General features: G+C 48.2%; 1 protein-coding gene across 6 annotated transcripts in view; it reads left to right on the top strand.

The window, feature by feature from the left end:
• LOC147729852 (TATA-binding protein-associated factor 2N-like) overlaps window positions 1-26421 on the top strand; it is a 601338-nt gene that overhangs the window by 20576 nt on the left and 554341 nt on the right. For all 6 annotated transcript variants that reach the window (XM_086954762.1, XM_086954760.1, XM_086954759.1 and 3 more), the window contains exon 2: window positions 13092-13137. In XM_086954762.1, coding sequence (XP_086810888.1) covers window positions 13092-13137 — 46 coding nt within the window. The remainder of the gene's footprint in view (window positions 1-13091; window positions 13138-26421) is intronic.

Genomic DNA, 26421 nt, shown 5'->3' with positions numbered 1-26421 from the left:
TGCTGCGTCGTTGGTGTCAGGGGTGTCTGCAGGTGGGTTCTGGCTTAGCGATGTGGTCAGCTGGTCAGTGGTGACTCTGCTCCAGCACCTGCGGGGGATCTGTGGTGTGCGGTGGTGGGATGTGTTCTTCTTGAAGGTGAAGTGGATGCAGCTGTGGTCGGTCCAGTGTAGTCCTGTGGAGTGGCTGAAGGCAATGTGGCTGCTCGCAGAGATGATGGGGTCGAGCGTGTGGCCGGTGTATCAAGGAGTTCCCAGAGTTCGACGGTGTGTTTGTGGACGGAGCGGGTGTTGAGGAGGATGCACTTGAGGTGGTTTTTGTTGTCGTTCCTGTGTTCGGTGGGCGAGGTGCAAGTTCGAAGGCATGAGAATTTGCATGCTTGGCAGGTGAAGGGTCCGTGGGTGCGCTTCGGGGTGGCTCGGTGGCAGGCGGCAGGTCGTCCTGGGTTGAGTGCAGTGAGGGTGGCGGTGTCGTACGTCAGGCGGGTGCCCGGCCAGGGGTTCTCGCCCTGTGCGAGGCCCGGGCGCAAACGGGCTTGCTAGCGGTGCGCCAGCGGCGTGCCCGCTGCGGTCGCCCGCTGAGCGTGTCCGCTGCGTGCGTCCGCTGCGTGACCTCCATAAGAGGCGAAGTGGGAGGGAGGGGCAGCTGGGAGGCAGGAGCGGGGTGGCCAATGGGCGGCGTGCAGGGAAACAAGGAAAAAGTGGGTGGGGCTGTGGGGGGAGCAGCGGCGGGAATCGGGGAGCGGGGGGGACACTGAGGGCAGGGGTGCACAATCAGCGCTAGCAATCCACAAGGGCACAGTAAATAAAGTTAGAAATCCAAGTTAAGAATACAGGCGAGCAAAAGAATACAGGCGAGCAAATAGAAGTTGAAAAAATACTGTGAGGAGGCAAAGCAAACCTGGGGCACACCAGCGGTGAACCCTCGGGGACACACGGGTCCTAGAGGAGAGACGAGCGGCGTGGGGAGTGACCTGGGGTCAGGTCATGCTCACCTGCACCGCGCGACCTCCATAAGAGGCCAAGTGGGAGGGAGGGGCAGCTGGGAGGCGGGAGCGGGGTGGCCAATGGGCGGGCGTGCAGGGAAACGGAAGGAAAAAGTGTGCGGGCCGCGGGGGAGCAGGGTTCGGGGAGCGGGGGGAGGGCACTGAGGGCAGGGCGCACAAGGAGCACCAACAATCCACAAGGGCACAGTAAATAAAGTTAAAAATCCAAGTTAAGAATACAGGCGAGCAAAAGAATACAGGCGAGCAAATAGAAATTGAAAAAATACTGTGAGGAGGCAAAGCAAACCTGGGGCACACCAGCGGCGAACCCTCGGCGACACATGGGTCCTAGAGGAGAAACGAGCGGCGTGGGGAGTGACCTGGGGTCAGGTCACGCGCACCTGTGCTGCGCGACCTCCATAAGAGTGCGAATGTAAGCCGCCAGCGGCTCCACTGCTAATGCAAATATTAACGGAGACAACGGGTACCCCTGCCGTGTCCCTAGCCGTACTTGAACCGGATCTGAGAGCTATGGGCCTGTCCGAACCCGAACGGATGGATTACAGTATAACAGCCGTACTAAGCCGAGGAAGTAGGGACCAATCCCGAAGCGTGTCAGGGCCGGAAAGAGGAAATTCCAGGCCAGCAAATCGAAGGCCTTCTCTAGGTCTAATATCATGCAACCAGAACGCGGCCAGACGGTTGGGGCATATTCCGCCACCTGGAAGTAGTGGCGTAAGTTCAGGGCCGTGCTACGCTGTGGGACTAATCCATTCAGGTCAGAATGTACCAGATCAGAGACTAGCAAGGCTAACCGATTGGCAAGTACCTTCTCCAGGATCTTATAATCCGAGTTCACGATGGCAATCGGTCGGTAGGAGCCAGGAGATGCGGGGTCCTTACCAGGTTTCAACAAAGACACCACATTAGCCGTTCGCATAGATAAAGGCAGAGTCCCCTCCGAGATTGCCTCCAGGAACACCGAGTCTAATTGCGGTACCAAATGTTCTGCATACGTTTTGAAAAACTCCGTTAGGAGTCCGTCCGGTCCTGGAGTCTTACCCGAGGACAAGGCAAGCAAGGCGTCCCGTATTTCGTCATCTGTTATAGGAGTGTCCAGCTCCAGGGTCTGATCTAATGATAGAGTAGGTAACTCCACTGTGTCCAGAAAGGAGCTCACATCATGAGCATTACCTGTCATGGCGGTGTCGTATAGGTGGGTATAATGGTCAGTCATCAGCGCGTGAATGTCTCCCTGAGTGTTGTGTTCTCGACCGAGGTCATCAAGGAGGAAATGTATGAGTCGCTGGGGGTGTTCCTGTCTATTCAGGTAGGCCAGTAGTCTCCTGGTTTTGTCTGCGGCTGAGTGAGAGTGGATCGAATGTGCTAAATAGTTATGGCAGCGTAGGCGGTCTAAGACTGTCTCTCGTTCGGTATGGGCAGTGTTGAGGCGCTGCTGTTGTGCCGGATCGGTGACGACCTGCGACTCGAGCTGAACTAACCGGTCTGCAATGCAAGTCAGGGAGGTGTCTAATTGCCTGCGAATGCTCAAAGTCTGGGCCAAGCAATGGCCCCTAATCACCACTTTAAAGGCCTCCCATTCAGTGAGGATCGAGTCTGTGGAACCGGTGTTAAGTGCAAAATAGGTGGCCACTGCGGACTCCAGTGAGCTTCGGAAAAGGGGGTCCTCCAAGGCTGCAGTTTGTAGGTGCCAGGTTGGAGCCGGAAGGAGGAGACGCTCCCCAGGCCAGGTGTATCAGCAAGGGATTATGATCGGAGTGTGTCCGACCAAGATAATCCTTTGCTTGTATCAAAGGGCTGCGGATGCGAGTATGCGGTCAAGTAGCACATGTAGCTTATGGACTGGGGAATAGAAGGAGTATACTCTGGAGTGAGGGTGTCGCTCCCGCCAAACATCTGAGAGGGCCCAATTACCTATCCATGCTTTTAAGAGGCGAGCATTGGAGGAAACTGCTGTACTAGTGAGAGGGGAAAGGAGCGATCAAGGGAGACATCAAGCACTGCATTAAAATTCCCCCCAGGAACCACGGGATGTCGCTCCATCGGAGTAAAATCCCTGAGAGATCACTCAGGAAGGTGCCCTGGGCAACATTGGGGGCGTATAGGGAACCGGTTGTCCGTTCAGTCTGCCACTTATCAGGATGTACCGCCCCCCACACCCCCCCATTGTATCTGTCAGAACCTCCTTTTCTTCCCATGGGACCCCTGCCGTAACCCAGATCATTGCCCCTCTAGCCATGGACGAGAAAGGAGTGCTTTATATATGGCCGAGTCCAAGGCTGTCAGATGTCTCCTGTAAAAATGCAATACTCTTCTTGTGACGCTGTAGATAGGCATAGATGACATATCGCTTGGAGGGTGTCTGGATGCCCTTGACATTCCAAGTGAGGACGTTCAGGTCCGTCATCAAGGCGGTTAAGATTAATGTGCCCGGTCCGGGTGATGTGGGGCCCGCCGTGCGGGGGGCTTCATCGGATGGGGAGGGTGAGAAGGCGGCAGTTCTGCAAAGCTAGTGACTCAAACAGGGGGAGAAAAGTAATAGGGCGAAGACTTATGTAACCTCTTAACGGGAAAGGAGCGGTACCCCAACGTTATGTTATGTTATGTTATGTTATGTTATGTTATTTGGGTTCTTCTATAGCGCAACGGCTACTCCAGTAGGAGTGTCCCGGCGCTTTAGCGAAGAGGTCCTTTAAGAAGAGGAAACATAACTGCAGAATAAAAGGAACAGCGAAGTTAACTGGTAAACAGCCAGGTTTTTAATGCCTTTCTGAACGACATTAGACTAGGGGCCTGTCTGAGAGAAATGGGAAGCTCATTCCAGGCGCGCGGGGCCAGGTAAACGTGAGGAACTATCCAAACAATCACGCCAACTCATGGCTACGGATCTGTCGTCGTTGTTTGTCTGCGGGGGGGAAGTCAGAGTGTGACCAACAAATGAAAGGAGACAGCGCAAAACCCATCCCCATCGTAGTGTCGTAGTAAAACAGGATATGGGACATCACAGCAAAAACGAAGGTGTCTTTACGTGCATTCAGGTCACAAGTCAGTATACTGGCCGGATTTCGAGGGAGAGTAGGGGACCTGTGGAGGGAAGCAAGCAAGGCATAATTTGGCCCTTTCAAATACCTCTAAGAAAGCATGTGGATAAGAGGGGGAGAGAGAGAGAGGAGGCATCGCACAAAAGGCAATTAACAAACAGGCTTGTCTAGGATCCGTGTAGTAGTCTGTCCTTGATGTAGATTAAATATCAGATAATGTCATGCGCCGTTTGTGGGGTGACACCTTGAAGTGGGGGGAAATCTGCACCTAAGGACTATTCCGGTGTGGATCCGGGGGCTACGGATCTGGGTGGAGAGGTAGCAGAGCTGGCCGGAGATGGAGATCTGGAGGGCCGGAGGGCCGCCATTGCCCACAGGGCCCCCTGAGGTTCCAATCTGGTTTGGTCTGGACTGGGGTTAGAAACACTGTATGTCCTGTGGTCCCCCCTCAGCGTCGCTTTCCACGAGGACGGTTGCGGAGCCGGGGCTCATCAGATGATTTGGGCGCTGACGCTATGAGGTAGTAGAAATTTTTAGGTAGCTAATGTGTCCCCCACTCGCACCCTATCCATGCACCCATGTTCCATGTATGTCATATAATTCCTTTTCCGTGCATGCCAGGAAGACGCATATGCATTTGCGTCCAACGTTAGCATGTCAGTTATATAGTTCCCCAAGAAAATCACGTTAATTAGGCTTCTAGGCCTATGGTGCCAACGTCTTTACATGGTACACTTTTGAATAAAAGCACACGTTTTCTCCATGTTTTCTGGCTCCGTCGAGCCAGGCCCTTAATTGAGGCTCCGAGTCTCTTCTGTTTCTGAAAGCTGCAGTTTAGGTATGCATCCCTGACCCCTACCTTACTTCCTGCCCTGCGAATCGGTGCCCGGCTCAGCCTGGCCTGTCTGCCAAGACAGTATTTTGCCTACAGTTATCAGCTCAGCCTCCTCGAAAACACATTCCAGTCTAGTGAAATAGGTAAACATATTCCCGGCTGCAGAGCAAAGGGCCCGGCCTTCCTGTCCTCCTTGCAAGTGATTTACAGAACCCGTTACCATGGTAGGCCCATGGCCCCGCGCATTGCACCAAGACACGTATGCACGCACTAGCATCCAGTATTGAACGGCCTCTGTCCGAGAGACCTTTTACTTCAGACGACACATCCTCCAAACATGAGATACCAGATATGCTATAGGTACAGGTCGTTCTGACATCCCAGACACCAGACTCCTCTGCTAGTGCTAAAGTCAAAGCCCCCAGTTCTCCCCATTTACACGTCATGCTCAGTTGCGCGTGCATATGTAACAAAGGTTTCTGCTGATCCTGCAAACTTTCTCTAAGCATCCACCCACTTGTGACGTTTCTTGTGACGTTTCTCTGACATGTCAAGTGCACGCCCACGTGTCCGCCTTCTTACACGCCTCCTGTTATGCACATGTGTTCTTATCTCTCTCTTTTCACCTGTTACGCCTACTGTATTCATTTCAATTATACTGTTTTACTATATATAATGTGTGATGTTAATAAAATGTTGAATGTCCCTTCCTGAACCTTAGTGGTGATGGAACCCGATGTCCCATGCCTCGAGGCATTTCATTAAAGCCCGTATGACTCAGATACCACGGACTCTGCCTCTCATTTGATTGAGCTATCCTTATTGTTATTTAATGTATGGAAAAATAGTCCGGTAATTTTATTTACCACAGCTAGACCCAGTTCCTCCAGCCAATCCCACCCCTCAGCAGGGGAGTCAAAGTACTTTGTAGAGCCATTCTTAATAATTCGCAAGCGGGCCGGGAAGAGCAGGGAGTAGCGAAGGTCCAGGTCGCAAAGCTGTTTTTTGACGGTGTGAGGAGGGACTCGCAGGCGTAGAGCCATGGGCGGACTCTCCCCTTCAGACACCTGTGCCCCTCTCCCGACGGCACCCACAGGATCCCGCAGGAAAAGGACATCCATACCTCTATCCTGTATCTCTACAGAGAGACGCTGACGGGAACCCGGAAGGGTGGGCGGAGAATACCCCGGAAGTTCTTTTCCTCCACCAATGAAAAGAGGAGACGACGGGAAAGAAGGTGATCAGACCGGTGGCGTGGAACCAGGAGGAAGGACGTCGGGAGTACGAAGCAGAGAAGACGGACCCTGTAGCGGTGCACCCGAAGAAGACCCAAGGAGTGGAGACCGGACAATCGTTTGTGTGACGAGTGTTGGAGTCCTCCAGAGGATGCTGTAGAGCGGCCGCAACTCTGCAGAGTTGCGGCAGAGCCGGTGAGTAACAGCTTTCCACAGGAAGAAAGGGGGGGAACGAGGGAGGCAGGTGGGGAACTAGGGGTTCCTTAAGGATTGTGGGTTTGTTTTCTTTCTTTCCTCATTTAAGGGAGCAGGGACCTTGTTGTTTCTGGTTGCATGTAGCGGCCCCTGTCAAACCAGTGAGCGTAAACATGTAAGCGCAAACCTGAGCATTTTGTAGGGTGCTCTGGTGTTTTTCCGGTCTCTTAAATTAAGGGCCTTAGAACGATTACCGTGTGGCACTGATGCACTGAATGTGTAACTTCTGCTTTGGTTGTTTTGAAATAGAACGGTCCCATTTAACTTCTTCTGACTCCTTCCCTCCCCTTCACCTGTCCCTTTTCTAGGCACTTATTACCAATTGCTGCTGTCACCATCTACCCTGAGAAGGACATTCTGTGAGCACTTTAAGGTGTGGTGACTGGTGCAATTTCTTGAAATAACCCAAGATATAGTATTCTGAAGGCTCTTCTTTTCCTCTCTTATGAGCCTTCGGGGAGACCCCCGTGATTCAGAAGACGAGGAGCACGTGAGATCGCCCTCTACCTCTCCATCCAGCTCAACGAGGACACCATCAGAAGGAGAACCTGAAGAAAACCCTCTTGAATCCCAACCCCTTGTTACTTCTGGCAATAAAAACAGATCTTTTGGCAAATACATCCAGCCTCCTCGCTTGTATATCAAACCTGTGCACCCACAGACAGCAGTGAAGGTGGCCGCCTCAATTGCACCTGAGGCGTGTAATCAGGAAAGAGAGAAACTGTGACGTTTTGGGCCGGGATGTTTGCCTAGCTCCCGTAGTATGGCGTCTCTGTCCCTAAAGTTCATGACTCGGAATAGGAAGGGGCGAGGGTGCACCCCAGGAGCGGGCCTGCGAGCAGGTATGTGGTGGGCTCGCTCCACCATAAAGTGCGGGGAGAGTATTCCGGGGGGGGGGGGGGGCATGAGCTCCTTCAACCAGGTCTCCGGGGCTTGTCCCTCGCCCTTTCTGGAAGATTGACAACGCGTACATTGTTGCGGCGAGAGTGGCCCTCCGCATCATCCACCTTGTCCTCCAGGGTGCAAACTCGATCCAACAGATCTTGGAGTGTGGAAGAGCAATTCTGAGACCGGGGCCGGAGATCTGCCAGCGTGGTTTCCGCGTCACGAAGCCGGTCTGAAAGTTTGTGGTGGTCGGCCCTAAGGAGGGTGACATCTGAGGTGATAGTGTCCATGCGACCTTCCAAGGAAGTGCGGGTCTGAGCCAGGGCGCTGCCGATGCGCTCCACTGCTGCCAATACCGAGTCCAGTTTGGTAGCAATATCGGGTGGATTAATCAGTCGTCGACCCAGGGGTCGTGAGTAATGCCCCAACCTGGCCCCAGGGGGAACATCACAAGAGAGGTTGTTACGTAAGCGGCCCATGACAATCTGCTGCGCACTCTTCATAGGGATGCAGTCTCCCGCCAGCACACGATGACCCCCACCACGTGGTTAGTGACCACCGGGGCCTCTTTAGTAGGCAAGGCTCTCCCTGTAGTAGTCCCAGAAGAAGAGCAGACTCGCAAAGAGCACAGGCGTCCACGTCCACCGGGCAACACCCGGGCAATGGGTAGCAATATGTGGTGGTCACGATGTCCCCAGGCTCAGCCCCGTCACAACGACCTCCACACGCGAAATGAGGCCCTCCGCTGGCGTTACACAGATAGGACAGCGAGGGGGTGCAGAGCTCAAATAGGGTGATCAGTGCTGGACTCTCCCGTTCGCCCTCAGCTGCTCTTTGCAAAGGCTGGACATGGTGTGCAGCAGTCTCTTCCCCGCATCGGGCGTCCAGGTGGTTAGTAGACCAGAGGGGGCCACTGTGGACAGCGCAATGGATGAACCAACTCACGGTAGTGAGAAGTCCACACTTCCAGGATGTTGAATGGCCCCGGGCCCGACCAGCCCCCGCGAACCCCCCAAGCGAGATCAGCTTTGCAGCGAAACCCACACAGGCACCCGGCCCGTCACAGAGCCCCGTCCTCTTCCAGATCACCGCTGGCGAAATGCCACACTGCCAGGACGCGGGAGGAGCCACCGCCGGTAGCACAGGCCGTATTCACTCCAGGAGGGAGCGCAATGCCGGATGGCAAGGACAGGTCTGGCTGCAGCAGGTCCAAGAGTGGCCACCCTCCTAGGTCCACCGCAAATGTCACCCCTGTGCAGGTGAGGGCCCCTAGGTCCGCTCGACCCCGTGGACCCCCTACCCACGTGGCCGAAACACCAGGACAATGCCTGGATCCGCCTCTCGCTCCTGAGCAGCAGTCGTCGCAGGGGCCCCAGTTTTCAGGCATTTCAGGCAGTTCTACCTTCTTCGCTGGTGTGAAGTTCAGATTCAACATTTCGAATACTGTTTATTTCACGTTATGGCAAATAATTGTATTTTGGACTCTGCACATCTGCCTTTCAGTTTCTCTGACTATTCCTAATGTAATACACCTACTTAAACCATGCATGACTTCATACAAAGGTGATGGCTAGTCAGGGCAAGAAAAAACAGTTTAAATTTGTTCAGTATTCCTATGCTAATTTCTAATTTCTAATTTAAAACATTTATAGAGCGCAGCGTGCACCGTACGGTTTCTTGGAGCTTGTAGAGAGTTAGGCAACTGAGTCAAAGAAATAAAATCTGTCGTAGAGAAGAAGGGAAGTTACACGGGAAAGGCCTGTCTGAAAAGAAACGTTTTAAGGTCTTTCCGAAAAGAGAGATAATGAGTGGCAGAGCGAAGGTGATCGGGGAGGGAATTCCAGAAAGTGGGCGCCAAAGTGGAGAAGGTGGTTCCACCCCACTTTTCCGTTTGAATCGCGGGATTTGAAGGAGAGACTTGGAGGAAGAACGAAGCTCTCTCGTGGGGACGTAATCTTTTATTAGCGAAGAAATGAAGGCAGGGGCAGTGCCTTGGCGGGCCTGGAAGACCATGCAGCCGATCTTAAACAGGGAGCGTTCCTTGACAGGAAGCCAGTGAAGCTCCCTGAGAAGGGGTGTGGAGTGATGATAGCGTGGAAGACCATAGACCAATCGGGTCGCCTAGTTCTGGACCATCTGAAGCCTTCGCAGGCTGTATGCAGGGATGCCGTTGTAGAGGGCATTGGCATAGTCCAGCCGAGATATCACCAGAGCGGCCATGATCACCTTAAGTGCCTGGGGAGAAAAGAAACGGGAGACAGTGCGGATAGTTCGGAGGGTAAGGAAGCAGGAGGAGACTACCGAACTAATTTGTGAATGGAGGGTGAGCTGGTTGTTCATTTTAACACCCAGTGTTTTGACCGTGGTTGAGGGAGTGGGGGAGGGACCAAGAGTGGGGGGCCAGAAGAGAGAGTTCCAGGGACTGGAGGAACCACCGGAGAGAACCAACTCGGTTTTATCCGGGTTCAATTTAAGATGGTTGTGGTTCATCCAGTCCCTGATGAATGTCATGGTGAGTTGAAAATTAGAGACAGAAAGGGGGGAAGAGGAGAGATCAAAGATGAGCTGGAGGTCATCCGCATAATTGTACACGGTGACCTCCAGCTGCTGAAGAGCGAAAATGAGAGGAAAGATATACAGATTGAATAGCAAGGGGGAAAGAGAGGAACCCTGAGGGACACCACAGGCGACAGGGAGTGGGGTGGTTGTGAAGTCTCCTAGCCGGACCGCCTGGGTGCGGTCCCTCAGGAAGGAGGAAAGCCAAATCAGGGCTGAGCCCTCAATTCCAGCCGCCTTGACACGGGACAGTAAGATGGTATGGTCCACCGTGTCAAAGGCGGCGGAGAGATCGAGTAGTACCAGCGCCTGGTGTTTGTTATGATCCATACCCTTCCTGAGGTTATCCAAGACCGATACCACAACTGATTCGGTCGAGTGTCTGGGGCGGAAACCGGCCTGGCGAGAGGCCAGTCCCCCATTGGCCTCTACGTGGGCGCTGAGTACTGCGGTGACGTGGCGTTCCAGCACCTTGCCCAAATAGGGCAGCAGGGAAATGGGGCGATAATTGGCTGAGTTGGACGGATCAGCGCCAGGTTTTTTTAAAATGGGCACTATGGTGGCTGATTTGAGCGCGGGGGTCACTACTCCCTGCGCAAGAGAGCTGTTGAGGAAAGTAATAGGGGGTTCAGGGCAAGAAGAGTAGATTTGTCGCAGGATACGTGCCGGGCAGATGTCTGCCGGAGAACCCGACTTTACTTTAGGGAGTATCTCCAGGAATGTTGCCTCAGTGAGGGGGGGAATGGAAGTAAGATGACTTTGAACAGTGGGAGGGGAGGGGTCAACAAAGGCGGACGAGGGGGGGGGGATGTTGGCCTTGATGGTGACGATTTTATCCAGGAAGTAAGTGTTAAGTTGATCGCATAATGACTGGGATGGAGGGATTTGGGGTGAGGTTCTATCGGAATAGGCCAGGTCCTTCACTATACCAAAAATTTCCCTGGATTTGTTTTCGGCTGACATAATTTTTGTTGAAAAGTAGGAGGTTTTGGCTGAGAGGATTGCAGTTTTGTATTCGGCAAGTGATGTGAGGTAGAGGATTTTTAGTGAGGGGCAATAATTTTTCCTCCACTGCCTCTCTGCCTGTCGGACGGTTAGTTTTAGCTTTTTTAGGTGGTCATTAAACCATCTGTTGGAGTCCTTAGGTCGCCGGATGGGAATGCGACGCAGGGGAGCCACTGAGTCACAACCTCCAGCCAGCCAGGTATTAATAGCATTGGCTTGGGAGTCGGATGAGAGACCAGAAAGGGTCGGAGTGGAGTTCCGAAGCAGGGAGGACAGGGAGGGAAAATCAACTCTGTTCCAATTCCGTGCCCAGGTATTTTTGGCGTGTGGGGCTTTGGATACAGGGTTGAGAGAGATGGAGAAAGAAATGAGGGCATGATCGGACCAGGGACAGGGAGATACAGTTACCGAGGAAACTGGAAGGTTGAGGGACCAGACCTGGTCGAGTATATGGCTGTGAGAATGAGTGGGGACACTGATGTGTGGGGCAAAGTTCAGAGAAAGGAGGGATTCCGTGAACTCTTTCGAAGCAGTGCACTCAGAGGGGTCCGAGGGCCAGTAGTTAAAATCCCCCAGCACCAAGACCGAAGCGTAGTTGACCACCAAGTTGGCCAGTAGGTCTTGGAATGCCGGTAAGAACAGAGACGAAGACTGGGGTGGGCGATACATTAGAAGGCAAGTAATAGGGGGGGAGAAGAAGAGGGAGCGGACTACAAGGAACTCAGTGGGGGGATGGGGGGAGAGGGAAGGGTTTGAAAGTTCAATTCAGATCGAGCGATTAACGCCACACCACCGCCAACCTTGCCCGCCGGGCGATCGGCACGTAAGGCTACGTAGGAGGGGGGAGGGTGGCCAAGAGGACGGGGAGGGAAGAATCACAGAACCAGGTCTCAGTCAAGAGCAGTAAGTCAGGTTTCTCAGTATCGAGTAGGACAAACAGCTCGTGATGGTGCTTGACCGCCGACCTGGTATTGAGTAAAAGGACAGATAATGACGGAGTAGGGAGAGAGGAGTCAGACAGGGAAAGGCAACGTGGCGGGGAGGCCGATCGGGAAGGCGGCGATGTTGAAGTAGGAGGGGGGACAAGCCCTAATGAGGCGATGTGCCTACGGACGGTTTCTGAGAGTGGCCAGTGGCCTTGGAGTGTGTTAAGCTCTTCCGAAGAGTATGATGTACTTTTGGCATGGAGTCGTGCCCCTAGCCCCGTCCGGCCGCGGACGGGCGCAGACGGACTTGCCTTAGGCGCGCAAACGGCACGCCCGCTGCGCACGCCCGCTGCGCGTTCTGAAGTTGCACTTTGATACTTGTACTTGTCCATATTTGTGGCATTCTGCTTGGTACTGCAGCAGTGGAATATTGACAAATTTGTGGTTTCTATGGTCATCATTTTCTGTTACACCTGTGTGTTTAATTCAGTATAATAGACTCCTGCTCTAGAGAAAGTTGGTACCGAAAACTGTGGTGCTGCTTGTAATTGTGGACATCTCCTCTCCAGAGATGGTCACTCATGGGTGCACAAGGACCTGTTGAAACCCTGTCAAGCTTTGCAGAATTTCTCAAACGATCCCTTTAGAGGCTCCCTTTTCTATGGATTCAGCTTTCACAAAATACATTCATGCCAAACCTAGCAGCAATGCCCAATCTTTAAACACACTAGCCCAAAGACTAGAGCAGGGACAAGTAATGATGCATTGAAACGCCTAAACAACTGATTGAAGCTCCCCTGGTTCCCGTTCACTTTATATTTAACATTTCTTTCCTTTGTTGACTTATAACATCATTTGGATATTGTGTGAACAAGCAACAAACATTAGTGTGGTTAATTAGGAGAATTGCCTGTGACATTAAATATGACTAAAGTATGGCGTTGCATGAAAGCTGACTGAGAGCTGTGCAAGAAGCTGAATGGTGTTCTTGGAGCCCAATGCAAATACCAGTCTTAATGATGTTACTATGTATATAATAATGTTTTATATATGATATGTATGTATACTTGCATGAGGGACAATAGGTCGACTGACTTTACAATTCAAACATGTAGATTCATTTCAGCTCCCAGTCATTTATGGTTATTGCGGGCCTTTGTTATTTTGGGGGAATTATAATTGTTGAAAGCCAGTGCTGTTTCTCATGACATTTATGCTGGTTCTGCAAAAAATTTAAACTGGTCCCTAACAGGAGTCTTGAGGTTTGTGCTGACTGTTGCTTAACGGAAAGAAATCAAAGATGTTTTTGAAGACTTAAAATATTTTTGATTTTTTTTTTTTAATTATAGATTCTGGAAATTATAGTAACTCCAGCGGCGGATATTCACAGCAGAGGTATGTTCTTATGAGTTGCCATTTCACAAGGCCATCCTATGTTATATGTAGGATTGTTTTTCTTCAACAATGCACAAGCTGTAATGTAACTAATCCTAGCAAATCTTTCTAATGGTGTTACCTTGATAAGCAAAGTTTTCGGTGTTTATCCTGCTGTATCAGTGTACCGCAAGATATTGTATTGCCTTTCTGCATTTTTGCTGTGACCTGGTTGGAGCTGGGAGCTTGGAGTTTGCCATCAGCCATCAACCCACTTCTTGCGGAACCCGCTCCGCGGGTCCCGCTGCGCTTGGAGTGCTGCCTGCCATTGTTTACAGAGGGACGCTGAGGGAAGGATATTGGTAGGGGCTGCGAGCGAGCGCGCGCGCTGCACTGGGACTACATATCCCAGGAGCGCCCGCCTGCCTGCCTGACTTGCTACACCTGGGCCGCTCTCCCCGACCCCACCCCCCTCTCACCGAGCATATATCAGCTGTTCTTTGGATCTGGCGAGTGGGACGCCTTTCTGCATTTTTGCTGTGACCTGGTTGGAGCTGGGAGCTTGGAGTTTGCCATCAGCCATCAACCCACTTCTTGCGGAACCCGCTCCGCGGGTCCCGCTGCGCTTGGAGTGCTGCCTGCCATTGTTTACAGAGGGACGCTGAGGGAAGGATATTGGTAGGGGCTGCGAGCGAGTGCGCGCGCTGCACTGGGACTACATATCCCAGGAGCGCCCGCCTGCCTGCCTGACTTGCTACACCTGGGCCGCTCTCCCCGACCCCTCCCCCCTTCTCACCTTTTCGTGCATATATTACGGGTCCTGCTCTTCCGCTGCGCGGGAGCGCGCGGGAGGGCGCCTGGAGAAGCCCGGGACAAGGGCGGGACCGTCTGTGGCCGTCAGGGGCCGAAGGAGGCCGGGCTGGGCCACCCCACTGACGAGTAGGACTTGAGATCTGTTGCCTGTAATTTGTTATTCTCGGGACTATATTGATTCATTATATTGTGTGCCCCACTGTGTTTATGAACTCATAAATCTTACCAATAATGTCTCACATGTTAAATACCACCAGCTTACCACCTCCCCATTCTGAGGGTGGTACGACCATTCTAGGCCCCTTGGATAAATTCTTTTTCAATCGTCCCAACCAAGATATAGACAAAGAGATCTCACTGGCAGAGAAACGTGCAGACCGTAGGCTGTCCATTGAGCTTCTCAAAAGCTCCATGGAAAAACGGTTGCCGCAAGCTTATCCGGCATTGGTAACCCCTCTGTCCTCTATAACTTTGCCTGGGGTGATTGAAATACAAAACACTTCTCCCTCTACTTTGGAGATTGAGGACGGCCCACTACAAAGATTGGACAATGCCACTCTGTCCACATCTCTACCTTTAGACCCCATTGTTCATTCATCTACAGTGAAAACCATAATTAAAACTAGTATGGCAGGCCCAAAACCATGTGTAAAAAGGAAAAGGATTACTGCCCCTAGGAAATCCCATCCTTCCAAACCCCCTAATAAGGTAAGAAAAGTGGTAAAAAATCCTTTATTTACACAAAAGGCACACAACGGGGTAAGTGGAAGTGGCGACTTACCAAATGAGGGGGACAATGTAGTTATAGAGAGTTCTAATCCACCATTTAGTGACCCCCGGGGGAACGGGTTGGCTGCGAATATTCCTCCAATAGACTCATTGATACCTGAGTTGGAGAAACTACTAAGGTTGTTTTTGACACCCATTGAGGCCAAAGTAAATAAGTTAATGGATCGACTAGACCACTTTGAGCAGGCTACCCTGGACAATTTTTTCCATACTAAGTCACTAATTAAATTACAGCCCAAGATAACTGAGTCTAGTAGGGCTGAGGAAATTTCAGAAAAAGCACAAAACCTGCCTGTTGTTGTAACACTCCCCCAAGCAGGCTGCACTATAAGTAAGACCCAGGCAAAGGGACCAAGCCAACCGCTTATTCCACCAGAGCAGGTCTGTCCGAGCACTAGTGCAAGGGAAAAAGCATCTAAGGCCCAACACCCTATGGTAAAGGACAAGAATAAGACGGGTCTCCATAACAGCAACACCGTTGCAAGTAACCACCAGCCAATGCCAAGTATTTCCAATCCCGACACAAACATTGGAGCAGAGGGCCTTAATGGCCCCAGGACAACTAAAGTTTTATCCACAAATCCTCAGCAAAAATCAAATATCCCTAACCCTTGTCCTAGTGCCCCGGTTAATGGACCACCACCGACTTATTTGGAGAAACAACCCCGAAAGATTCCTCCTGTGAATCTTACCCCGGATTCCCACCCTTTCGTGGCGGTTCTCACTAATGTTCCACCTCTTTTAGTCGGTCAAAGAGAAAACTTCCAGATGCTCAAAAATAAAGTAATGCACTGGTTGAAGGAAAATAGACCACTCCCGGGGGGGCTGGACGGGTTGATAATAGGGGCAAGGAGGATCGACTGGATTGGGTACACCAGTAAAAACTTGGGGGGTGACTGTATTATCATCAATTTTCAAGACCCCAGGGTGGCTGGTTGGATTACAAGGCAGGGTTGGGGTACAAGTAGTGGTGGAATTGGTATCGTGGATCTCTCTTTTTTCTACCCAAGACAAACATGCTTATTAAAAGGCGGGCCCATGAATCTAAATAGTTCCACCAATCCTCCGTTGGTAATGATTGCACCCCCACCCTCTACCCTATTGCAATGGCAACCCCAAAATATTGGTTCAAACCATAATAATTTGGAAGACACTCAATGTTTGAACTGGGGATATTGACCAAAGCTTAATATCAGGGGATGCCTTCCACACCAGAAGCCAAGTTGGGTCCCCGAAACCCCGGAAATGAGTATTGATGTTGTGTTGAAGGTAATAGAAGGCGATGAAAATGTTGCATCTCTAGAGGAAAATACCGGGGGTTTAATGCAAAATATGAGTGGTGAGGTGTTAATGGAACAGAATATTGTGGACAATGATCACAATTTGGGAGATGAGGATGGTGGACAATTGAGTCCCGTGGGATTGCCCATTTCTGATATAATGGGTAGTGATAGCCCTGCTATGGAAAGCTTTGTATCTTGGAATATTGCAGGATTGGGGAGTAAGTTGATGTTACAATCGTGGGCCGACTTCATCAACGGGTTTGAACTGTGTTTCTTCCAGGAGACTTGGGCCTGTGATCCTATTTACCTCCAAGGCTACCTAAATTTTTCAATCCCGGCATGTCGAGGCCCTAGGGGTAGACCCAAAGGAGGCCTCACAGTCTGGATTAGACAGAGTTCCGGACTTACTGTGAAAATGTGGGACTTGGGCTGCAGAGATATTCAAATGCTACGAATTTCCTCTGTAGAGTGGGGTGTGATAGATTTATATAATGTCTATGCCAGAGGTTGCAATAATGGGAGTTCCCCCACTTTAGAGGCTCTATTTAATTTTCTGCAAACAAAGTCCCTTGGGAACAGAATAGTAATAGCTGGGGATTTAAATAGGACTTTTGAGCCTCTAGACAGTACCGAAAACCCATTAGGACAGGAAGAGGACAATCTATGGGGCGTTCCCTCCCTGAATCTTGCCCCTGTCAAACGTTGGTCTAAAGATATTCTTTCCTTAAATGCTATGTGTTTAGAATATGGGATGCGTGCCCTCAATGGTAGAACAAAGGGAGATAAGGAAGGTATGTGCACATATGACAATGGTCATAATAGAAGCAGGATAGACTACGTTATTTGTAGTCTTAATCTTTGGCAGGGGGTTTGTGACATGGAAGTCAAGGGCAGGATAGAAAGTGATCACAACCCCCTCTGTGTGACCCATACCTGGTGGAAGCACACTCAGCCTTATCTACATGCTAGTAATGGGTTGCTCCCAGACATGGCGAATAATATGCGTAGATTGAAATGGCCCTCGGTGTTGGCGAATGCAGCCTCCATGGATTTTATTGGGTCTGAAGTGGACAAAGCAATTCTTTCCATGGAACTAGCTAGTGCAACACTGCCAGGATCTAGGGCGATCACCGAAATCCATAACAATCTTTTCGCCACCCTAAAGCCATATTTTATGAGAACATGTAAGGGTAATCGCACAGCTTCCTCTAAACCAGCAGGGTGGTTTAACAAACAGTGCAGGGCAGCCAGATTAACACTGGGTAATGCTATCAGAAGCAGGGACAGTGTAGCAATCAAAACTGCCAGGAAGCAATACAACACTAGCATTTTCTTGGCCAAAAAAGACTGGGATGAGAAGCATTGGGAGGAACTGAAGGAGGCCTCTGGAGCAAAGGATTCCAGGCTTTTCTGGAAGATAGTAAAGTGGGGCAGAGGTGGTACCCCAAATAAACCGGATAATAATGTTGCTGAATCCGATTGGGTGAATTACTTTAGGCCCCAATATGCTGAAACAAAGGAGTGGGGTGGTGGGGATGTAATCTTGGCTGTATTTCCTAAGGATGATTTGTTTTCCGCCAAGGAAGTTGAATTTGTAATTAGCTCCGTTCAAGGGGGTAGGGCCCCGGGATTAGACGGGATACCCTCGGACGTTTTTAAAAATGACAAAGATAGGTGGGGCAGATATGTGCTCCTATTGGGGAACGCAATTGCAAAGGGTGCGCAAGTCCCGGAACAGTGGAGGGGAGCCATCATTATACCCGTCCACAAAAAAGGAGATCGATCCCTTCCAGCTAACTACAGGCCCATAAGTTTGATTGCCACCGTCCAAAAAGTAATTGGGAAGATGGTGGTAAACAAACTTATGGACTGGGTGGACGAAAATGATTCTCTTTCCCCTTTTCAGGCAGGCTTTCGAAGGGCTACCAGTACCATCGACCAGGTGTTTCGCTTCACTATGTTACGGTGGGGGACGGTTCTTCTTGGTGGGGGCAGCCTGTATGTCGCTTTTGTCGACCTGCGGGCTGCCTTCGACCTAGTCCCAAGGGGTAAGCTCTGGGCAGTGTTAAGTAAGATAGGCATTCCCGCAGAATTGCTTACTTTGGTTATGAGGTTGCACGAATGCAATTTTGCCAAAGTACAGTGGGGGACAAATGGCCAATACTCAACTGACTTCCCTGTGGAGCGTGGGGTGCGCCAAGGTTGTGCAATGGCGCCCTTGCTCTTCACATTATATATCAATGGGATAGTCAGCAGGATGCAGGACGCTAGTGTGGATGCGCCTTCGTTGGCGGGCATCAGGGTTCCGATCCTGATGTTCGCTGACGACACTTTGATAATATCCAAAACCCCAGCTGGATTGCAACGGGCCCTGAATATTTTTGATGATTTTTGCCAGGAGCATGGCCTGGAAGTAAATATAGGCAAGACCAAGCTGATGGCTTTCTCCCAAGGACAGAAGCCTCGCCCTAGGATACACTTGAATAATATTGGGCTTGAGGTCGTAAGGGAGTTCACCTACCTAGGGGTACAAATCGCAAGTAATTATGGTTGGTCCCACCACATAGAAAAGGCGGTCCTGAAACATCAGCAAATATCGGGGGCCTTACGGGTGGAGCACAATAGATCCAAAACAAAACCCATAAAACCTGTCCTCGCTGTATACGATGCTAAGGCAATAGGATCGGCCTTATATGGGGCGGAGCTGTTTGGTTTTGACAACTTAACCTCATTACAGATAGCTGAGAACAGGTTTCTTCGGGGTATTACGGGATTGCCCCAGAGTACACCATTAATCCCTCTTAGTCTGGACCTGGGAAGAAGATCGGTAACCGACCGAGCCAGACTGCGTCCCATCTTATACTGGAGGCGACTGTGGTCCACCCCTGAAATTAGGCATTATGGGGAAGGCTTCCTGGCAATAATCAAGAGTGATACATTCCATAAAATATCATGGCTGAAAAATCTAAGGGTATTGCTAGGAGAACTAGGTCTTTCCAACCTTTGGGACAATCCGTCGGGGGAAGTGTTCCCAAGCAAAAATACAATTAAAGCACTATATTGGGAATGGATAGACGAGAGGCTTTGGAGAAGGGTTAAATCTGACTCAATGGGAGGTCGCTTCTTGGAAAGTAAAATGTGTCCTGCTCTAGAAAAATACTGGGACAGTATAACTGTTCCTATGGACAGAAAATTGTTTTTCCAATTAAGATCTGGTTCCCTCCCGTTGAGAGATCTAACAGGCAGGTGGAAGAGTTTGAACACCCAGTGCTGCCCAGCATGCGGAGCAACTAAGGAAAGTGTGGGACACTTCCTATTTGCTTGTAAGGCTTATGCCTCCCCAAGAAGGGTCTGGTTAACCCCTATCTGCAAGAACCTTGGGACATCCAGTGCGGCTGAGGCGCAGAGAATTATTTGCACTACTTCTGAGGAGCCTATTGTTATGGGAATAGCAAAGTACCTGGGGTGGGCTTGGTCCATTAGGCGGAGGGCCCTTTCTGTTTCTCCTAATGTTTCTTGATTATGTTTTACTTGTATAATGTTTTGTTTTACAATGATTAAGCTTGCGCAACTGTTTTAATGTATTGAATGAAATGTCCTGATTAAGTGTGATGTTTTTAAAATATGCATGTTGTGCTTTTATGAGTCTTTAACTCGAATAAAGCTTTTCTACATGTATTGCATCAATAAAATAGTGCAAATCTGTATTTATAAGACATTTGTTACCAGGTCTGGAGAAATTTAGCTCTTCAATGTTAAGGGGCAGATAGAGTTCATACATTAATCCTTTACTATCCAAGTCCGTTTTGTAAATAACACACAGGATCAAAGGTCAGGCATGTTTAGCCATTGAACGTCTGAGTTTATCAAAATGAGAAACAACTAGTTGTTCCTACGAGAGCAGAGATACTCACAATATGAATTTTAGCTACACTTTGTTTACATAAACAGAGTGATGCAATCTGTACAACCATTGTCAAGTGTACATAATGTTACTTCAGTAATACAATCTAGCAATACAATTGAGCAAGTATACTGCCACAGTGTAATAATTGCAATATTACATGGTCATAGTACAGCCATGATACATTGCAATTTTGAGGGAGCTTTAGCAAAAAGTATTTTTGTGCGATTGCAGTACAAGTGTAAAATGCTAGTGGATTTAAAATAGGAAATATCATACCATGCTGCATTGCTAAACATCTCCAACAAAAATGGCACCAAACGTTTCAATAGCATCTATTATCGTACCGGAAGTGACCAAAACCGGGAATATGACATGCATAGATTTGCAAAATGGGGTATATTCTACATGGTCTTAATTTTAGTTTATTCTCAATCATACAGCCCGATTATTATTTAGTGGGAGAGTTGTGGGAATGCAGGATGTTAGAACATTTAATGTTGGGGACAAATTTCTGTCTTTTACAATTTACATGTAAGGAAATAGTGCTTTATTTTAGATGTAGTATGACATTTGCTGGCCACTATGAATTCATAACAAACATTTTTCCAGTATGGTGATGACTAGAAAACCTTTAGTAATATTCTTGCGTTTAGTCATTTTATGACATTGACATGCACCCTAGTTTACAGATGCTAGGAATGTCACCAATGATTCCTATTTTTAGGATGCACTGTTCTTACCACTGAATTCCTTATATCCTGTTTTTTCATCTAATACTTTCAAGATATAGATTATATTACAGTATATTGCAATGATTAAAAAACACCCTCTGGTTATGTATGACTGGTATGTATTTAACAGGCCATTCTAACCTGCTGAATTTGCCTGTGGAGCTGATGAAAAACCAAGATGATCCCAGCAAATCCGGATGCCTGGTCATCCTAAGTATGGTGTTAAACAGTCTTTGATGTAGTTTAGGACTTTGCTAAAGGGAACCTTATGTGTTGGGGTTATGGTTTTAAAATATAAGGTGACATGACTAGTAACTAATGCAGCTTAATTAATGATGATTACATGCTTGGGTAAATTAAAAACATCTTATACTTCTAATTGTGCAATAACTATAGAACAGAAGAACAGGACGTGGGGGTTAATTGAGCTTAAGTGATTTAAAATTAGTGATCACTCCCCACCAAAGAAACAAAACTGGCAACTTCTACTGATTAATGTCTACATTCACCCAGAAAGAAAAATATTCTACTTTAACGTCCCTGATAAAAGCAATGCAAAGATCTTACGTGCAATGCCCAATGTTCATCTCATGAGACTTCAACTGCAACCCCACAACTAAAAATCAGGTTGAAGGGAAGACGCAAGTGATCTGTGATGGACGAAAAATAACGAACATACTAGAAGACCTTGGATTGACAATTTTGAATGGCAACACAAAGGGCGACATACCAGCAGCTGTTACGTATTTGAGTGGCAAGGCTCGCTCAACAATAGATTTTACAATTACTAGTAATAAGTTACTCCCCAGTATCGAAACATTTCAAATCGACCAACGCATAGAAAGCGATCACTTCCCCCAAATAACGAGAATGAACATATCTCGCACTTCGGCCCAAAAAATGAATTCCCTTATACAGCACGCCGATATGTTCAACTTAAAAAAACTAAAATGGCGAGGAGGGGGCTTGAAAAGTATCCAGGAGACAGCAAGGCATTATGTGAGTAAATTGGGGCCTCAGTCAGAGGATGAACGCGTTAACAACTGGGAACAGTTGGCTCAGGTCCTTACCCGAAAATTTCCAGCATTGCCGGGTAGTCAAAGAAGACTAAACACGATAAAGGAGCCTTGGCTCAACACGGACCTATGAGATCAAAAGAGAAGGGTCGCAAGAGAGGTCAGATTACAAATGCGAGCAAAAAGAATGGGAAGAAGCCCAAATAATAGTAAATTAATGGAAGTAAGGAACATATACAGGAAGATGTTGAGGATCGCCATAACTGCACATAAGAAAATCATCTGGAACAAATTATTGTGCCCAGGCAATTTGCCAAATAGCAGGGACTTCTGGGGCATTATAAACGATCTGAATAAAGGAGCAAGACTCCAACAAGAGTCAGGAATTGGAGAGGAAACGTGGGTTCAACATGTGCGAAACTTGTACTGCAATGCAGACTTAAGCACCATTGAAGGTTCTTGCGGGACGGTGTTTGAAGTGGGAAAAAGAAAAAGAAACTTGAGTCTGAATAACGGAGAAAATGAAGATAGTGAACAAAAGATAAAGGGTAATGAACAAATTCCACGAATCACCAGCAAACAATTGCGAGGCATAATATTAAAACTAAAGACAGAAGGAGCAGCAGGTCCAAATGGGCTACCCAACTCTCTTTTTAAGAACGACCCAGACTTGAGGTCAGAGATCCTACCGCCTCTCTTCAACCACATTTATGCACATACTGACGTCCCCGTCTCTTGGAAAGGGAATGAAGGATTCCAATTTCTTAAAGTCGGACTATACTTACCAATAGTCCACGAATATATATCTACGTATTCACAATGAAGGAATACCCAAGCAGTCTGCAATGGAGAAGGTCGAATCGTTTATTGAATCAAAATACAAGCCCTGACAGGGGAGCCTCTGTCTACACAACCCATGGAGGTGCGCAGAGGAGACTAACTCAATTCACATTACACAGAGTATATATACGTTTTACATATTCTGGTTTAACACCAAGAAAGGAAATGCACAAGCTATCCGTTGGTCTACCGGAACACCCATTTAAGGTTCTTTACACATTTGTCAGTAGCTAAGCTAAAAAGCTATTCCAAGAGTAGGTCAGTGTGGTGCCCTTCTTGTCTATCTTGGACCCGTAGAGTACAGAAACAGACCCTGCTATAATGTATGCATCCTACGAGAAGAGCAAGTCTGACCGTGGGTTTCCCTGAACCATGTTCCATACAATAGAGAGGCAGACTTACGGTTTAACCCGTTTTTCGTGTTCTGTGTTATACCATGAAGTATCAACGCTCGAAGAGATAGACGAAGGGATATTATACTAAGTAGTCCTAACTACATTAATAGGACAAAACGATATTCTATAACCTATCATTAGGCTATCATACAAATATGTTTTTATGCTCAATTCATGGATACGTGTGACGATAATATGGTCCATAGTGGGACAATTATATTTATATTATTTTATATTCCAACAGACGGCCCTTTTGGCCCACTATGGCCAATATAACAATGTTACTTTTACTCTACAAATACCCCTTCATCTATCTGCATGAGATGCGCTACTTCTTTCTGTATCATTTGTTTATCCATCTTCTTTTGTTGGGCCTGGGTCAAAGAAGACGTTATTTTAGTTGCACAAAAAGTACAACACGATGGACCACAATGAAGGCATATGCAACAAATGAAAATTATTCCAAAGATTCCTACAATAATCGTAAATACCTTCCATCCCCATGTAGCTAAAAGATTCCAGAACCACCCACTAAGGGTCCAGGTACCATTTTCCTCATGTAATTCATTTGCTAACAGGTGCAATTTTTTAAGGGCAAGATGTATAGTAGGGGCCGAATCAGGAATGTAAACACAACATGAGCTGCCGATCACCGACAGGCTCCGCCTCGATCTGCCAGGATGACGTCGAGCACCATCCGATTTTGAAGAGAAACAAGTCTCGTAGCCTGAAGCTCTACAGTAATATTAGCTAATATTTCAGTCGTTGTTTGGACCACATATTCCACAATTCTAGACAGTCGTCTTATATTACGACTGTTGAAAATTGGTACCCAAAATGGAACCAGCCCCTTTGAGATATCTTCAAACTGTTGTAGTGAGGTATCTGTCTGGTCAGTTTTACCAGTATCAGAACTTCTTATAGTTCTATTAGTTTCTAAATCTCTTTTTATTAATTGATGAGTCTTATGGTAATTAGAAGGTGCAACATATACAGGAGGGTAAAGAAAAGATAGATAACACCGTCCTGCCCATCCTCAGGGAAGCCAAGTATAGGCTTTTTCCCCGCAAACAAAATACACGTTAAGGGGGAGTGATCATCGGAGGAGTACTATCAGTTTGCAACGTATAGGTGTAATTACAGGTACTACTCCCTACCTTAATGTGACCCCGCCCCCTAATACAAAACGAGGAAGTGGAATTTATAATGGGGACTGGCAGTGCTCTATCATTTGTCACATTACGTTCCTTGAAATGTCGAAAATACAAAGTGGAATTGAAAAGCTCGAAATCCTGCATCTCTTCCTGAAACAAAGTATCATTTTTGGAATCTGTATATACATTCATGCAAGCATTTGGATCCAATGAACCCTGACCTTTATCTCCTTCTGCATCAAACCCCTGGTGTCTCTCTATATATTTCAAAATAGCTTCATAGTCTCTTTCAGAATATATTTTGGGATTTACAACATAATGAGAATACATCAAGGATAACAGTTGCCACCATGCTTCACAACTAGCTAAATACGATAGAGGTAGAGATATAAATAATTCATGTTGATGCATAACGGATGGCAATAATCCACAAACCCAGCAATTCGTCTTGTTTGTAGTACTGTGAGTCTGATGCAACATTTCTATTAACACATTTTTCGAATAAGTCTCCCTATGCCTTGCCTTATGCGGGGGTAGAGAATAAAATTGATGTTCTTCGGGAGCAGGAGTAGTTACTAAGAATTTACGAACTGGATATTGAAATTCTAGATATATAAATACACACATCATGATTACGGAAATGAAAGCAATCAGAACAACGAATGCCACCTTCACTCTGGTGGGCCATCCAGAAAACAATTGCATGTCACGAATCTGGCGCCGAGGGGCCAGCGGTCTTTCATTCTCCATCATAATTCGACCAAAGGGAAACATACTCTCTAAAAGTCCAAATCTATCTCGGTCCCTTGCTAAAAGTCCACAACTAAACTTTGTATCCACAGAGCACGCCGACCACCAGAGGGTTTCTTCTTCCCCTAGAGTGATCTTCTCCCTGTGTCCGTTTTTTTTCTTCCCCTCGAGCCTCACAGGCAGGCTCTTATCCATTTCCAAGGAAAAGCAAACTTTCAAGGTTCAAAGAGTACAATCACGGCCCTTTTCTCAGTCCTTCTTTCTGAACAGAGCTTTTTACACAAAGTTCCTAGCTCTCTGCGAGTTCAGTCCAGTGTCTCGCTCCGCACCCCAATCACTCTGCTCGATTCTTTAGACAACAAGGTCTCATTTTATTTTTCTTCCTTAGCGAGTGGGGTACCGTGCTATTTTCGGGGCCACAGATCGTATCGACAACGGCCAGGTTACTCCTGGTCAAAGAACAAATTAGTAGCATGGGTGACAGGCCTGGCCTCCTCTTGTGCCGCCTCGGGATTGACTCAGTGATTTCACCTTCCCCTTCAGGCAACACAACACTTGACTGCCTTTTTTCCTGAGCATCCGAAAAAGGGATAAAACTCCGAGTCAATTCTCCTTCCTGACCAGGCACTCCGTCTTTGTTCTGTCTATCAGAGGGCAGCGGCAACGGGAGGCTCTTCACATGGCTAGCATGTATCCAATGCTTGCGACCATGCACTTTCACCGCCGTCCTCGTTACCAACAATACTTGGAAAGGGCCGGTCCACCTAGGCTCGATGTCTGCTGATAATTCTTCACCAGTATCCACTGGCCAGGTTCCAATCGATGTCCGGAACCCTCCGGTAGTGGCTGCAATGTGTCCGATACCTGTTGATGAATAGAACGCAGATCTTTAGTCAACTCATGCAGATAGTCTGTCATCAAGGGGTAATCAATATCTCTAAAGGATCTAGGTCTAGGGACTCCCCACACGTTAGCTGGATGGCCAAATGTAATCTCATAAGGAGACAAGCCCATCCTTGAATGGGGAGTTGTTCTGAGTGACAGCAAAGCTATTGGGAGTGCATCAGGCCACTTGAGTCTAGTGTCTGCACAGACTTTGGCCATTTTAAGTTTCAATATGCCGTTATATTTCTCAACCAGTCCTGCAGATTGCGGGTGCCTGGCGGCATGAAACTTCTGCTTGCTCTGTAGGCCATCACAGACACATTGTACAAGAGTAGAGTTAAAATGAGGTCCATTGACGGACCAAATAACTCGAGGCAAACAGTATCGAGGGAAAAATTCTTTAACCTCATGCGCGCTATTGATATTCTGCTCGTATGCTCAGATTTTAAAAAACCCATGTTACATGACGAGCTGGGCTCGTCATCAGCGTGCGAGGAGGCTACACCATGACGAGCCCAGCTCGTCATGAGCGTGGAAGGGGTTAATCAGTACTTTTGCGGTTGTGATGGCAGTTGCATCCTTAGTGGGGTAGGCCTCGACCCATTTACTGAAAGCACACACCACCACTAAGGTATTTACACGTTCCATTTGTATGAGATCTTTCTGTAAAACTTCAAATGGTAAGGATGGCGGAGCAAAGTTGCCACTTAAAACAGATTCTCTACCTCCTGGATTATGTCGT

The sequence above is a fragment of the Lissotriton vulgaris genome, chromosome 2_1, assembly GCF_964263255.1.
Source record: "Lissotriton vulgaris chromosome 2_1, aLisVul1.2, whole genome shotgun sequence".
Lineage (NCBI taxonomy): Eukaryota > Metazoa > Chordata > Amphibia > Caudata > Salamandridae > Lissotriton > Lissotriton vulgaris.
Note: the sequence above shows the minus strand (reverse complement) of the source record. Positions and strands in the feature narration are given on the sequence as shown.